This window comes from Pygoscelis adeliae, unplaced genomic scaffold, assembly GCF_000699105.1.
Source record: "Pygoscelis adeliae isolate BGI_AS28 unplaced genomic scaffold, ASM69910v1 Scaffold386, whole genome shotgun sequence".
NCBI classification, from domain to species: Eukaryota; Metazoa; Chordata; class Aves; order Sphenisciformes; family Spheniscidae; genus Pygoscelis; species Pygoscelis adeliae.
The window spans coordinates 2,745,044-2,762,638 of NW_008824940.1; the positions used below are offsets into that span (position 1 = coordinate 2,745,044).

The following is a 17,595-nucleotide window of genomic DNA, read 5'->3' on the forward strand; positions in this document are numbered from 1 at the left end:
CAACCAAAGAAACCAAAACTACTTCAGTAGGTCACTAGGACTACAAAATTAAGATATTCCATATTTATTTTCTTTAGGTTTTCTCTTCATGGCCAATACAATCTGCAACATCCCCCTTTAAAGAAAGAAGTGTCAGAGGGAGCATCAGGCTGACCTGCAGTGCAATAATCCTTGTTGCTACAAGCCTAGAAGCACCTTCCCTTGAGGGAACTGGGCAGCCATCCCTGTAACTCCAGGATGGGATACCCAAAAAGAGCAGGAAATGCTGAGGCGAACTACCAGCAGTTGCTTGCCAGACTACCTAGGATTGCCACAGCTGCTTGCTTACACCTTGCTATATAATTAGTATGCTAAAATTGTCAAATGATTAAAATGTTTGGGTCTTTGGAATCGCTGACGTAAAGTGTGTTTCCAATAAACTCCCGTATCTGCCTGTTCCGCAAGATTTTCTACAACCTGCAGCTTTGCCTATTAGGCTGACTACGTACAGCTCAGCTAGGGCAAAGGAGGGAAGCTTTGAGTCAGAAAAGGTTTCAGGTGGAAGAAAGTCTCCCTGGATCACAACAGTCCTTCTGGGCTGTTAAAACTAAGACACGGTCCCAGGAATAAAAGCAATGCCAGAGGCAGGCAATGGGAAGGAGAGAAGCCCAAGGTCAACAAATTTTCTTTTGCTTAGAGAGAACTAGAGCACAAAAAGCAAAGGAAAAAACTCCCTTATTTTATAAATTCTAATGAAAGATCTTGAGCTTGAAGGACAAAAGCAATAGTATGTTGAAAGGAAATTAAAAACATAGATTCCCAAGAGGCAAAATAAACAAGTCATATTCACTGCCAATGGGAAAAGAAATTTTGGAAACAAGACCTCAACAGAAGATGGTGCCTACAGTGCCACTTGATGGCTTACTCTGGGAGTGCATTCAGTGAGAGTCACACCCATGAGACGTCAGCCAGCCCTTGGGCTTCTGCTACAGCACATCTGGAAGCTGTTTGATAACTCTGGTGCAGAAGGGAAGAATTAAAAACTGCACAAGTACCTTGTATTAGGGGATCTTTTCAGCTTCAGAGTTCTTTATTTTACAATGTCAAAATGTGCTTGGGGATTTTTTTCATTTGTTTTTTTGTGGTTTGGGTTTTTTGCTGGTTTTTTTTTAACATCATCTTCTAAGTAAGAAACTGAGGGGCAGAGAAAGCAATCACATAGAACTGGAATGACCCTATAAAGAGTCAGAGGTATTTGCATCCTTATTTCCACAAAAAAGCCTCCTACCACATGAACTAACCAAACAAGCAGTAGTCATAGAAGTCCTCGTGAACCACCTGCTGGAAGAGGATCAGGAAAAACACCTTACCACATGATTTCACAGAAAAGTAACCGAGGGACGTGGAACCCCAGCATTCATTCCCAACTGTTTTCTTGCAGTATTATACAGTTCTGTACTTGTGGCACAGACCGTCCCCTTGCCACTATTAAATATTCCCCTTTCAACTCTACAGCTGTCAAAATAAGTTACCATAAGGAAAGTCCAGCTCAATCCCCAGTGTTTATCCTGTTCTTGGAAACGGGTTGAACCACTTTATCTTATAACAACAACAAAACCCCACCAACCTTGCCCAAAAGGAGAACCAGATCTTTAAAAATTCACCCTGCATTTTTATAATTTCAAATGAGTTACTTACAGGATTTGATCATCTAATATATGGCAATGTTAACTAAAAGTCAAAGAATAAGCTCAGTGTCATGTCTCAGTCAAAGACTTAGTTGTGAGCTTAACTCCATGCACTACACATTGCCAAAAAGCTGACTTCTCAGCAGGATGAGGCCTCAAGGTATATAGCAGCACAACGACAGAATAATCCCAAATGAAAGCAGGCTCAGAACTATTGAATGCCATGCCAAATGTCCTCACTATGATGCTACAGGTTAATTGTCTGGCACCCCATGAAAGTCTAAGGGTGAAACATAATTGGAATTCAGATATCTGCATTTAATATGACAATTAGTTACAGTTGTATTTTGGGACAAATGTAATTAGAGTTATAGCTAATGAGCTAGGAAAATGACAAGCAAAAAGCTATCAATCACATTAAATGTGAACGTAAACAATGAAAATGCTCCTCTTGTTAGTTTCAAATGTACTTTTAATTTGTCTGTTAATTAATGTCTCATGGGTATCAGTGTCTGTGTAGTTATGGAAACCTCTAGTTTAACAACAAGCATTTTTATCTGTTGTGATGAATGCCTGACCTTATTATAATTAATTTCTAACTATTTAGAACAAATAGGAAGGAACTGTGAATTCTGAACATATACAGCCTCCAAGGATACCTATCTGGTGACAAGCCTAGCATCTCAAAACTCACACTTGCTGTTGCTCTTGTTTCAATCCACTGTACAGCTCCAAACCACTTCTGCCACAACAGGAATTTCCAATAGTATCTACCACTACCACAGACATAAAAACCCTTTCAAAAAGTATCTTATCCAACCTGTTGGCACCAGGAAGAAGGATGTGGGGCAGCTTTAGATGCTACTACAACTCAGGGGTTGGTTAGCACGCTGAAGCAGAGGCGGGAGAAGGGAAGACATCCTCATCCTCAGCATGTCACCATGTGCTATCAGTGCAACCCATTTTCACTGGGGTCTGGGGAAACATGCTTGGGCACTGATGGAGGCAGCTGAGGAGAAGACTTGCATTCCCTTCTGCCAACCCTTTGTTGGAGGCAGTGACCTTCAAGAGGTTTGAGGAGGAGCACAACCCATTTCTTTAAGGATGAAGCCAAATTAGCACAGTACAACAGGAACCAGCTTTTCTTTGCAACAGGAAAAATTTAATGGGTTGTCAACCATAAGTGACATTTTAAACACATTTTTTGCTAAATACCCGCATAAAGATATATACACAGTATTTTGATCTGAACAATATCCATTTCAGTTTGCTGTAGGTCAGATAGGAATCGATTTTTTTCCAACTAAACAGAAATCCACAGAGATTTGAAAATATTAATCTAAGTCAATTTAAAACCAATTAATTCAACTGATGCAACTTTCTTAGGAGTATACAGTAAAATACTACCTGTGGGAATCTGAGACCTTCTACTCATGAGAAAGAGAAAGGAGCAACTGGAAATGGAAAGTGAATGACCATTAATGTTCCAATTACCCACTGAACCACTGTAAATAACGCTGAAGATGCTGTCATCCAGTTTTTCATCTTGAGTAACGATAAACAAAATTGGTATTTTGCAATAATTGCCTCCAATTGTCGCCTATGTGGGAGGGTTTTTTTGCTGTTATTTTGGGGGTTTTTTTGTACACTAACACAGCATGATTTTGGCCCTTGCAAAAAAATCTTAATTTTCACAACTGAGGAAGCCATATTATTTAAATAATAAGTCCCTCACATACATTTACCATTTGAAATAAGGACCATTGTGTAATTACATAAACACTGTGAATCCTATTTCAGTGCAATGACTCTTTATGCAGCATTACCTACAAGCAGAAGGGTAAACAATGAAATCAGTACATTGGTTGGTGCAGCTTTCTACATCAAATAAAGTTTCTCTTTCAAAAGAAAAATTCTGCCCTACTGTTTCGAGGAATTAACACTACTATGATAAGGGTAGAAGAGGAAGTAATAACAGGAATTATTCAACATCAACTGCTTGGTATCAACCATGATGGAAAAAAAAGGTCACACAGAAACACTTCCTGAGGTGCTGACAATTTTTTCTCTAAATTCCTTTATTTTCCCTCTTTCACCAGCTGATCTAGTCCCACCCAGAAGAGTCAGACAATGTCCTGGATCGCATGAATGCACCAGGTGATGCCTGAGGCAGAGCTTATGTTTCAGTAGCTCACAGAACAGGGTATTTTATAAGGTCAAAGCGGGCACAGCCTCACCTGTGTCAGCTGTTCTTCAGCATTTACTTATGGCCAGCAGTTCAAACTAGCCATGAGCAATCCTCTTCCACGCTACAGTAAAACTAATTCCAGTATGCCATTCTCCAGGACTGCCAATCAAAAAAGCAGCCCTAGACAATATATTTTCTTAAACCTTTGAATCAGCAAGTTGTCAATGCTTTCTTCAACAGTGGTAATTCAAGGCACAATTATGAGTTTAAGACTACCAAGTCTGTAATCAGCAATCCAAGTGGGTTTCAAAAAACGTGCCCTTAACTATAAGCACACACATGCAAGTACAGGAGTGCTTCAGTTTCACAGTTCTACATCTTTCAATTTTAATGCAAACATTTTCAGTCTCATTTGGATTTAAATAAATCTGTTATTTAGAATTAAGTTCAAATTTATAAGAAGACAAGAGATGCATTTCATAAGAGAAGTCTAGTGTCTCATCTAAATTATTTAATTATACAATTCATTTGGTACAGTTAATTTGTTGGCTGGATACTAGGAAGGGGTTTTATTCTATCACTTTACTCTTGAAAGACACAGACTTAAAGTTTTAAGTAAGGCAACTGACGGAAGATATTTGTGTGGCCATGTGAGGTTAAATATACTTCAAATTGCGCAATGAAAACAGCTCATGTGCTGTCGTGAAACTCATTATAATATTGGGTTTACATTGCCTTCAAAATATGCTCTCAAATATCTTACAGCCTTAACATCCCCCATTACGATTCTGCTCACAGACAGAATAAGGTTAGTTAGAGTGACACATCATGTCTGATCCCAGGAAGAACGATGTGCAGAGCTGGCATGTGCAGCTAGGTTAAAGGAGAACCAGTGATCACTAAGCCTTTTACATTCAGATGTGAGAATTTAATCTCTCATATGAAAATGCTGGATGTCATGTAGATTGCAGTAGAATTTATATTCTTTTAGAACTGATTTCTTAAGTGACAGAGGCAGGAAAAAGAAAATGAATCACATATCCTTGAAAAGAAAATAAATGTTGACTTATTAGCTGCTGAGTCACAGGGAAAAAAATCCTACAAATAAACGATACAAGCTGAAACACACCTTTTATTGGCTGCTTGAGCAGACTAAGCTCTTAGATCTTTTTAAAGCTAAGTAAAGACTCAATGAGTTTTAATGCATTCTACTTAAAGGCTTCATGTTAGCATTTTGACTTTTGGTCCGCATGGTATTAAGCTCAAGAAGGTATTTCTAAAATCTCTAATGGAACAAAACTGAATGTATTGGGAGTGAACAGCATTCCTTGATCCTGCAACCAGATTCACCCATGCAAAGAAAATTTATGTATCTCTTCTGTCCAAGCTTTCGTAATTCGTTCCCAGTCCTTCCAAGAGATGTGCATTCATTTTTCACATCCATTTCCACTCAAAATAAGTGCATCTTGAGTCTCTAAAGAATTTGTTGGGGGTATTTTTGTTTGTTTTTAAAAAAAGATAAAATACGATTACACTAAAATGAAACTGTTAAATTTGCAGGCAAAGGTGACAAAAGGTGAATGCCATGGTTGAACTCCAGAGGGCTTCAAGTAAATTTCTTAAATGTGTTTAACTCCATAAAGATAATTCTTCCCTGTGGCTGGCTTCCTAAAACTGGGAAGAGCTTTTTCTGCTATAATCTTGGTTCTTCAGAGATACAAACTCAATAGCCCTGTAGCACAAACTTTGAGCTTGTTCCCTGAACAGAACTCAGAAGCGTCAATTGATCGAGTAAAACCAGCAGAAGTGCCACAGGGAAAAAAACCCTCACGAAATCCGTAAGCAAACAACCACATCTCGTCACCCCCAACAGTAACCCAAACCAGACACATCAGTATACCAGAGAAGAAAAAAGTCTGGTTTAAATTCTGTCTTAGAACACTGTGTATCTAAGAGCTTAGCATTCACAAGATATGTCAGAACTGCATGTGTGTATATTCCATTAAAGATCTGCTCACCTCTCCCACAACTTCAATGATGTCACCAACTTTTAATTCCAGTTCATCTTCATTTTGAGGCATATAACTGAAAGCCACCTGACATCTTCTTCTTCTGTTCCTCTCTCCTGGTGGAAATGAAGGAAACAGGGAAATTGTAAAATGAAAACAAAATTCCATGCCAAACACAAGTCAGGGGAAATGATTAAAGATGAAATATTATTCTTTGAGCACTATTAAAAGAATCTGCATGTTTGCAATGCTTAGTATATCTGCCTAGAATTAATTTACAAAAAGAGGGTGGAGAAAAGATTTCTGGTGCATATTATTTCTTTCAACTATTTTTATAATTCAACGCAATTAATAAATGAAAATAAATTGTGGGGATTTTTTCCTTTCTGTAATATTATTCAAGAGACAAAATCTAACTAATAGATTGTGCTTCCTAGTGACAGGATGGACAAACTTTACCCAGAAGATCTTTCCAGGTGTATTTGCTACAATTTCTCTTCTAGGCTAGCACTCTATACACATGGTGTAGGCAAATACAGAAATTGGGGGGGTGGGGAAGGGATCCAAAACCTTGTGGCTTTTGCTCATACGGAAATAAGCTCTCAACTGATTATTTTGTCCTGTATCTTTTTCTCCATAATTCTTTCACAGGTGTACAAATATCTCACTAACCTTTTTTTATATATATTTACAGATATATACACATGTATGTATACACGCATATTTGTAAGGTGCATATTTATGCACTAATAACAGATTAAAGAAAATAGAAGGAAAACCCATCCCAAAGGACCCCCAAAGCTAGCTCTGTCATTGGGTTAGTGTGGTTAAGACAGGCTAATTTTGATAATCAATCAGCTACTGGAAATGATGTTACCAGCCATCTTTCTCTTCAGCTTGGGCATCCAGGCTCCCATGAGAAGCTGGTATGAGGATGCATCTTTGGATGCACGACTGGAGAGAAGCTTGAATTCATAGCTCTGAATAAGAGTAAGACCCCTTACTTGACCCTTCTGCCATCATAGTTTTAAGACAGACAGATAAGTGAAAAGATTCAGTTCCAGAGCTTTGTTTGCCGGATCCACTGGCTTACGTATAATTATAGTCGTATGATTCGTAGCAGAGCGGATTTGAGAACTTCCCTAAATTAAGTTGCCGAAGCTTGCTGCTCAGCCTCTATTACCTGAAGGACAAATTACTGACATGAATCATGACCACGTTGGAATATGGTGGAGGAGGAGAAGGTAGGAAGAGAGAAATCATTCAGAACACAGGATTCACTGATTACTCCCTCTTCTCTAGAAGATGTGCAATGTATAAACCATACTATGTCGTATTATTTATATACATGTATCCACACAAACATATATACACACACTCTACACAAGTAAATGTACTTTCTCTTATGCTATTTCTCTTAACTGTTAAACATGCTCAATACACACCAAAATCAGTTGTGTAAACACTGTCCAAAACCAGCCTTAATCTGACATCAAATTACAAAAATACATCTTATGGTCAGTCTATTATTACCCCTGCAACATTTCTTGATAATCCTGCTCTATGGCGAACAGTAATAAAAAGTTACAGAACTTTTCTAATCTATTAAATGAAACTAGAGAAAGAAGGGAGAAGGGAAGCCATTGAATTTGGCTTTCTGACAGTATTTTTCACAGCCACTGCAATCCTGCATGAGTGGCAGCTTTTTGAATGTTAAAATTAATACCTTAATGCAATGTAACCAAACTCACTCAAATTGGCTCTTTTTTCCACCTACAGATGGCTGTTCGTTCTTCACCATCTAAACTAAAATGGTCCTAAATTGACAACTTTACACAGCTGCATTCAAAATAACTTAAATATAATAAATACCTTCCATATTGAGTGCTCCTTTCATTTTGCAAAAGAGGCTGGCTATTTTCCCTAAAGATAACATTCCCACTATGATTTCTAACATCAAGTAGCAACTGATGTGCTGATGTTGCCTGATGTGACAGATGTCAGTTGCCACCCTATTTAATAATCAATATTGTGTGACTCTTGGAGAATACTTTTGAGATTGCTAAGAGAGTAAGTAATAAACACAATTCTAGATGTTAATAGTAGAACTGTATGAATCCTTCCCCCTCCCACCCCATAAAGTTTTTTTATTACTGTATAGAAAATCTAGTGAAAGTCTGCATTTATCTCCATTAGTCTCACGGCTGTGTCCCTGCTCTCCCTCTCCTCCCGAATCTTTCTCTAAAGAAATACTTAAGTGGAGAGTAGCAAGCCAACAAGAGGCATAGACTCTATGCGCCAACTAGTTCCTCTCTCTGGCCTAATGCAAGACAACAGATCCAGCAGTGAATCCCTTTGGTTTTAAGGCGAAGGTGCTGCTGGACCCCATGTGCATGCTAACGTTTGGAGCACTCGAGCAGAGCACGAGTTGTGTGAAGAGCTCTACAGCCGAGGGGTATCTGTTTTTTCTTACACTAAAGCAACCTAGGTAATACAGCAGTGTGAGTCTTCTAAGAAAAGAGAGCTGATAGGAAAAGAAGTCAGAGTGACCAAGCAGTGCATATAAAAAAACTGTTAGTAAAGAAAAACTCTGGGTTTGCAAATGCAATATTCCCACCCCAGCATCACCGATTTTTTGCCTGTTTCTTAACTAGCACAAAGTGTCCAAAGGCAGCGTGGCCAGGAACCAGAAAGACCAGCTGGGACAACTAACAAGCAGTTTAGACAGAAACACTGAAGTCTTGGTCTTCTCTCGCCATTTCCCCTTTTGCTAATATTGCCACTTATTGCAGAGTATTATTACAGTCTATGCTTTAACTGCTAGTCATCTGAGATCTACGTGGCGCACTGTGACTTTAAAACGTAAGTAATTTGACCGATTGATGTAAAGTTAATTATAAACCATATAGGGCAGCAATTCTGCAATGAAGACTGCAGATACTTTCTGATCTAATCCATTTTTTTCTTACTTGTATATTGATGAAGAAAATATTTTGTAGGGGTTTTTTTGCATTTTTCTCCACACTTGAGCACAAACTGAGTTACTTGCAAGTGAAAAGTTACTGAGTGGCAAAAAGGCAGGTAATAAGCCCAGTACTTTAAAATCAGAAAAGGTGTGCTGCAAAGTCCTCACTGGGTTTTGAAAGGCTTAAAAGAAGAAAAAAAAAGGAATCCATGAACTTTAACTGGCCCATTGTCGTGGTTTAACCTCAGTCAGCAACTTGAGCACCACGCAGCCGCTCGCTCACTCCCCCCTCCCCTCCTCCCCCCCCCGGGTGGGATGGGGGAGAGAACTGGAAGAGCACAAGTGAGAAAAACTCGTGGGTTGAGATAAAAACAGTTTAATAATTGAAATATTATAATAAATAATAATAATACACAAAGCAAGTGACGCACAGTGCAATTGCTCACCACCCGCCAGGTCACCCATGTATAATAATTTGTAGCAAGTAACCTGCTGCAGGCAGCACCACACTGCGCTCTGCCTGCTGGTTGCGGTTCTAGGCTTTTTCATTTCCTGTAGCTGTGGCGCAACATCAGAAGTGTTTTGAAGGCAAAACGACTATGAGCTGCAGGTCGGGAACTAGCTGAGGTACGTTTTATTCAGAACAAGCTATCGTACAGAAATAATGTCACTCACCCTTGTAAAAAACACTGGCTCCCATTTACATAGTTATAATAAACCTCAAAGGAAAAAAAATTCACATGTCTAGTTTGTGCACTCTGTTCTTAAAACAAACCAGGCAGCCACAGAGAACTTGCTGCGTGCGTACAAGGGGGCTAGCAAACCAGTGACTGCCAAGCACACTGCATCTGAAGCAATGGCACCAAGACCTCAACAACTGTGCCGCAGAGCATGCCTGACTCTGCTCTGCTCCCTGTAAGGGCTGTGTCGATGGCACTAAACCCTTACGAAGTGTCTGCAGATCTAGCAAGGGAAGAAAGAAGACGGACCTTGCATGCATCGCAAAAGCTGTCATGTCACGATGCACCTTAAGAGCGATACTGGCTGCCTCCTTATTTGCAGCTGTTGATTGCCAACTCCTGCTCACCTTACGTGAGGCTACCGTTCCCTCTGCCCTGAGAGGTGAACCGCTTCCCCGATCATTCCCCAAACGCTTTTGCTCAGAGGAAAACTTGGTAGCTTAGCAGTGTAAACAACAGGCTTTGCTAAAACAGCTCCTTTAGGTCCTTATCCTAAGATTCACCTGTCTCTCACTGTAGGTGTTCCCAAGTCGGATGTCTAAATCTGAGCCCATCACTCAGGAGTGGAGAGAACCTAATACCTTCAGAGGGTATTTAGTGTCACTGTAAAACAGACAACTAAAATACATCAGATGAATGAGACTCTGGAGGTGCCTTTTTCTATTGCTGTGATTAGCTCAGACTTCAACATCTAACTACAAAATGTCTAAAGTTAGGTCAAATGGAAAAAGGAATGAACATATATTTAGAGACTCGAAACAAACAAACAAACAAATCTTTGAGGGCACAAATCTAATTCATTTCAAAGTAGTGTTTGATCAGATTCTAAAAATGGTCCGGTTGCCTGTGACAGCAGGAGACCATAAAGGGCCTTTTTCCAGACATACACATGCAAGAGAGAGAATGATTTCTAGACATTTAAACATCCTTCTGGCATTAGCAATGAAGACAAAAAAGAGGCAATGACAACACATCATCATTCAATGATACCTTTGTAAGGGGCACCAAAAGCTGAGGCAACGCTACACAAGAAGTCACACTGGTACTTACATGCTGCCATCGGACCCAGGAAAGGTCACAAACTGACAACGCGGGATTTGATGAAAAGCGTGGCAGCAGCAGAGTAACGATTTCAAAGGAAGTAAACGATTTCAAAATGGACTGGAATTTTCAAATCCAAACTACTTTTTTTAAACTTAAAACCTCTGTCATGAAATAGATGTTTATATAAATGTGTGCACGTGTGAATGGGTTATACGGTGGTTTCTATAGAGCCTACTTTTCACTGACGCCAATGTCTTTGTAGCCTGTCCTGTCACTGAAAACCACATGGTTAACCTCACTAACAGAAGGTCCATCAACTCTACGTACTAATCAACTTTTTTTCCCCACCACAAGAGAACAAGTACAGCAATCTGTTTCGTAACACAGTACAACTGTTCTATAGAGTCAAAAAACTATATTCAATGAAAACCTGCAGAGAACAGACCCATGGAGCAAATGTCTGTCCCTCTCCCTGCTGACAAAAGGTATACCTAAATGGCTGACAATCTCTTCAAAACTAGGCCCCACAGTTTTGTAATTGGATCTGTTTCAAAAAGAGACATAGCGGGATCATTGCGGCTCAGACAAACAATCCAACCCGATTGTTCCTGGATTTCTATTATTATTGTTTTTTAATAAAGGAGTGTTGCTATGGAAATTGCATGGGTTAGGTTGGGGACTGAGTCAAGGTTTGCGGCATGAGGAGCCTAAAGACATTTCTCCCACACCTAAATAATTTCAAACACAGTAGAGCACACAGCAGCTCCTGCAGACCCATGGACTTCCCTCTACGGCGGGCTTGCTGGGCAGGCTCAGGTGAACCACGGAAGGAAACTGAGATCCACTGGGCCACCCTTCAAGTAGATGCAAAGTAACTGAACTCAGTAAAATCATTTGGCAAAGAAGCCCCTTTCAGGCAGGTCTATTAGGAGGAAAATGCCAGGTTGGAGGAAAAGTTTCCTGTCTTCTATTTCAGATTTCCCCGCACACGGCATCATCTGCCCATCAGCCTCAGTTGCACTTCCCATCCTTCCAGCTTTCAAAGCTATATCTGTAGCTGGGGGGAACTGGTTCAGTGCACAGTGTCTCCTGGCTAGACAAGCTGGGCTGTGATATGACTCAGCTAGAAACCAGTTCTAAATTTAATGTGCAAAAAAACAAAAGGCAACTATTGTACAACTAAGAGATGACGTATATGCTTTTAGGTTGCATGTTCCTGATTTTAATAATGCTGATGGAGTTCTGGTACAGCTGTTTCGGACTGCCAGCCTAGATGGTTACTGTATCACCTTTTTTTTTTTTATAAATCATTGAGTTGGGTATATTAAAATGCAAATGTTAAGAAAAAGGTTGAGCTACAAGCTTACTTCTGAGAAAAATTCTTCTTAAAACCACCACCCTCATGTCGTGGTTTAACCTGTCAGCAACTGAGCACCACACAGCCACTCGCTCACTCCTCCCCCCCGCCCCCCGGTGGGATGGGGGACAGAATTGGAAGAGCACAAGTGAGAAAAGCTCGTGGGTTGAGATAAAAACAGTTTAATAATTGAAATAAACTAAAACCAATAGTAATAAGAAGAAGGATACACAAAGCAAGTGATGCACAGTGCTGCTGCTCAGCCCCCGCCGACCGATGCCCAGCCAGTCCCCGAGCAGCGGCCCCCCCTGGCCAGCTTTCCCCAGTTTATGTACTGAGCATGACATCCCATGGTATGGAATGTCCCTTGGGCCAGTTTGGCTGTGCCCCCTCCCAGCTTCGTGTGCCCCTCCAGCCTTCTCAGTCGGCAGAGCATGGGAAGCTGAAAAGCCCTTGACTAGTGTAAGCACTGCTCAGCAACAACTAAAACATCGGTGTGTTATCAACATTGTTCTCATCCTAAATCCAAAACCCAGCACTGTACCAGCTACTAGGAAGGAAATTAACTCTATCCCTGCCGAAACCAGGACACCTCAGTAGATGCTTCTGAGAAACAGAAGTTACCTAATTAAGAGCAAACAGACAGTTAGCATTAAAAATAACTTTTTAAATTGCTTTTTTTAAAGTATATTGAAGATAGTGTTAAAAGACTTCAGATAAAACCTTGGTCATACTCAATTCTAATGTGGATACTGTCACTATCTTCCACAACACAAGGACTCCACCACCTTATATCCACCCACTAGTAGAAATACAATTCTGATTTTAAAAGGCACCAGAACTGTCAAGTTCCAATTTCCTTCTTTTCCTGGAGGATTTTGGCAGTATTTTTCCGACCTGGGATGTGACATGTCAATTCCAACTCTCTCATCACCCACATGCTGTTAGAAGGGTGAATGCTTTTGGATGGATGACAAAAAAACCCTGCTGAGGTCTGTTTGTTCCCTGTCTAGCAGAAAACAGAAGTAAGCTGGGTGTGAATATTTTAAGGGGGGGAAGTGTTGGGAGTTTTTTTGTTTGTTTTGTTTGTTTTGTTTTTTTTTTAATTTGTGACATTAATATACCAGAGAAGACAAAGATGAACTGCAAGGAGGGGTGAGGGGAGATGGAATATCTGAGGTGCTTCCAGTACTCTACCAAACAGGTTACGTAAAGCTGCTGTGTTTTTCTACAAGCAGATGAACTGGGAAGTGCCCTGCTTTGATGTGTGCAGCTGAATCATGGAGATTGCAGGACTCCATTAAGCACAATTAAGCCACAATGCAATATGCCATCACTGCTAGTAATATATTACTCCGAGTGTGTTAATGTTCTACTGTTACTGAGGAGTAGGTTTTCTCTTGCTAGACTCCACAGCAACACTTCGAGGTTTCAGCCAGCTGGCTACTGCTCTGACTTTTATGACCAAGATTTGTCTGTGAGGAACCTGAAAGCCTGGAAGACACATTTTTGTTACACCATCACGTCTTAACACATATGCACCATCAGAATAACAGCAAACCTCATATTGTTCAATGAATTCTTTCTTTTGCTAAAAACATGCAGCAATATTCAGGCCTTTTATCGTGTATAATAGCAGTAACTACTGGAAGCAACTTACAGCGACAACGTAGTACCACTGGTCATATGCTTTTAGGAGAAAACCATTAATTAACCGAGAAGTGGAGCACTTCTGTATGCCACAGCAGGAGCCAGGCTTGTGCATTTGACAGACAGAAATGAAATTCTAGTGAAGCCAAGATCATTATTTAAGCCCAACCCAAAGCAGAAGGAAATGCTAGAAGAGAAACTGTAAACAAACTGAAAAGACACTTGCACAATTTAACCATACACTACCAAATTTTTTTTCTTTCTGAGTCTGAAAGTTTTAAAATGCATATAAAAGGAGTAGAAACTTCTGCAAGTGCAACATCACGAATGCAGTCAAATCTTCACCGGCAAATTAGACAAAGCAAGTCCAAACTCCAACAGGAACACTTGGCCTTGCCATACAGGCTGCATATTTTATATTCTATCTTTTAGGGGGAAAGCGTAAAACACAGTATTAAACTACACATTAACTCAACCACATGCAGAACTGAAAATGCGTATGTTCATCAAAGCTACTATTTCTAGTACCTGTACTTTTTAAACTTCACAGTGTAAATGATTATTTGGATTAGCATTCACCTGTAAAGGTGAAACACTCCATCACAAGATGAAAATTGGGACTTGGTGACAGGGTTTCAAACAGGCTTTTTAAACTGTACTTTAAAAGCAGTTACACAGTCCTGGTAAAGACTGGAGAAGCTCGCTCAGCTTCTCACCTGCTTCCAGAGATGCAAAAATATTCCTCAGCAGCAAGTGGTGCCTTTATACCAGCTTTTGCCAAATGACCCATTCTCTTGCCCGTTCTCAACAGTAACAATTTGTTGCTCTCGTCTAGTGTCTTTCACAAGCAGTACGTTCCAAGGAGCAGCAAATGCTTCCATCCTCATTGTAATGCTGCGTAAGCCAAGGCATATTTCATCAGGGTGGCTTGCCCTGGTCATCCACAACTTTGGGACTTAGTTCATTGCCACATGCACTACGTCCCACTGCCTGCTACTGGGGTTCCCCATCATCTTACAAAGAGTTTGTTATACTGGCTAGCATACAATTCATACAAAATGACTGTATAAGGAGCTTTAACAAATACTGCAGGCAATAGATTATCTGTAGCAATAAATTAGCTTTTCTAAAGAACAAGAAGAGATACACAAACTTGAAATATTCTTTCTTGGATGGCAGATGAAGTTTCAACATGCAAGAACAGAAACACAACAAGATTTCCAAACAGCCCATAAAAGGCCTTTTCTCTTTCTATTCTCATTGCATACATCTCACATTGTCATGGGATAATCCCAAAATATTATCCCCTTAGCCAGGTTTTGAGACAGTGGTCTACTACTTTGCTCTTTGCTGCTTTTCTGTATTGATCTCTAGAGAAAGCATTTGAATAAACCAAAACCAAACATGAATTGCTGTTGCATCTTTCCCACTTCTCTTATGTTCCATCACATAATTCACACCGCTTAAATTGCCTATGCACAGTAGCACTTCACAACATACAGTAAATGAAAGCAAATAGCTCTCTAATTTGTGGAACTGCTGTGCACATTCAGTTTACTTTGTGTTCTTCTCTCTATAAAGGCATTTAGATCAAGCCACATGGATTCCTACACAGTAATCTCCCAAAATCTTAACTTTGTGCTACCAGCTTGCTGTCTTGAAGCTGACTTCTGTCCAACTTAACTAAAAAAAAAATTTCCAGAACAGCTTTAAAACGTACGCCTTTTTCCTAAAGAATGCCAACAACTGTGCTACCAGAGTATCAGTGCTTTTTGACAGGTTCTCAATCTCTGTAATGATATTACATTGCAGGTCTTACTCTGACCTCTGCTACATCAGTTTCAAGTAAGCGTCTCTTATCAGGGAAAAAAAACATTGTCAAGATTTTCTTTTCACTCCAACAGGTAACAACATACGTTAAACAAATGCCTCAAGAAATGTTGGAAAGATGCAAAAAAATACAGCAACCAATTTTCTCGTTGCTGCACTCATGAGAGCTATTACACAATGAACACTTGCAATAAATCAACAACACTTAACAAAAAACAAAACTCTCTCTCATACTGGCTGCTTAGAACATCAATCAGATTTTTAACCTAGAATTTTGTTTTCCTCTCAAATATCTATACAATTTAAATATTCACTTTGAAGCCATTAAAGGCAAGAAAGTTAAACAAAAAATATTAACACATCCACAGACAGAGCAGACACTTCACTTTCCTGTTCAGCAGTGTTCCTAAAATCTAGGAAACTACATTAAGTTTGCCTTGGAACACAAGCCCAGACAAATCCTAAATTCTAGGAAGCTAACGCGTGAAACTAGGAGATGCCCTGGTAAACTGGGAAAATGACTCACCCAGTCTGGTGTAATGGGTCTGATTCTGCAACACTTACACTGAGATGAGTAGTCACTTGGGCAGAAACACTCAGGCATGTGTCTCCCATGGCAATTAAGCCATGACATTTTCAAAACCTTGCAGAGAACAGAGCTGTGGCAGGGCTGCTCACTGGGATGCTGACATGCACCAGCTCAGCGTGTGAGGTTATACAACTACCTGTCCTTCAGCTCTGCTAAAAGGAGAACACACCAGGAGGAGCCCTCAATTGCACTCCTCATTTTAAGATTTGTTATTATTTCTCAGCTATCATCGTGAAAATGCTATAATCCAAAATAACCTGCCATTTTAAAGGGCATGTTATGCTATACTTTGTTATTTGAGGGTTGCACAAGTGCCCAGGAATACACGTTCCAAACAGCAATAAATAAATATGATAAATTGAAATAAATCAATTATTCTTGCTGCTGCAGGCCCTCTGAAGCCCCAGGCACCATTAGCTCTATGACACCTGAGCAGAAGGTAGGTTTCCCAAAAGGTATCTCAGTACTGAAAGCAAAAATTAACATTCACTGTTCCACAACATCCTTAAAAATGAACAGTGCCACAGTATCCACATGGGATAGTTCATTCCACAAGCACAGGACAAGTATTTCTGTATCAGGCAGATCAGATGTGTATCACTATCCTTCAAAACTGACAACAAATGGGAAAAAAGAAACAAACCAAAAGGCTATCTGCTTTGGCAAGTCACCAGCCTACATATACAGCGCAGGGGCAGAACAAGTTGCCCCAAGCAATGTTGGAGAAGGAAGGGAGGCAAGTGTTCTGCAATAGCTGCATCTAGCCAGCTCTGCAGCATCTTTAGCTTTTGGTAGTGAGAAACTCTGAATGCCACAGAAATTTTCCCTTATTTTCTTAGTTGTTCTCATCAGTTAAACAAGCCTCTGTGGCATTTATAAGCATTCATTTTTACTAAATTAAACTGACGACCTATTAAAAGTGATGGCTCACGGTAAGACGGCTGCCAGCAATTTAGTTCTTTAATATAGTGTCATTTTCAAAAGATGCCACACACAGATCATGTTCTTTTGGTCTTCTTCCTTTTACTTTTTTCACAAGATTCTAACACATTCAAAAAGCTGTAATTTATCAAGCGGGTGTTTATTCAAAAGAGCCAAGAGGTATAATGATCAATTCCCTCATTACTGCCTTGTACCTTTAGTTCTCACGGAAAGAAGGCTTTATACCTCAAAATCCTCTGCTACTAAACACATCCAGAGTTTATAGCCCTGAGTGTAAGGGATTTGCTTGACTGCGATCATTAATACTAAACCAACAATACATATCAACAGTAACAAATCAAATTGCCCATTGTAAGGGACGAGGCCCAAGTGACTGTGCTGCAAGCACAGACAATGCCCCAAGAGAAAGCTCCAGAAGCCAGCCACGGGGAGGGGCCCAGTGTCACTCTTCTTGACTGACTGATGTCTCAACCACCCCTGGAGCTGGGGTGAGAGAAGATTCTAGAAACCTTGGACTGGGGCCAATAAATAAGGGCGCACAGGGGCCTCCCTGGGGCACTCTCCACACTGACACCCCCCCTTGGCAGGTCCAACGCTGGATCCAGGATTGGTGA

The 17,595-nt window shown here is 40.2% G+C and overlaps 1 protein-coding gene across 1 annotated transcript in view; it reads right to left on the reverse strand.

Moving 5' to 3' along the window:
* The window catches only part of SH3KBP1 (SH3-domain kinase binding protein 1), a 220,850-nt gene that overhangs the window by 114,216 nt on the left and 89,039 nt on the right, over positions 1–17,595 (reverse strand). Inside the window, exon 3 of the mRNA XM_009325486.1 lies at positions 5,874–5,980. Within this exon, the coding sequence (XP_009323761.1) occupies positions 5,874–5,980 (107 nt within the window). The remainder of the gene's footprint in view (positions 1–5,873; positions 5,981–17,595) is intronic.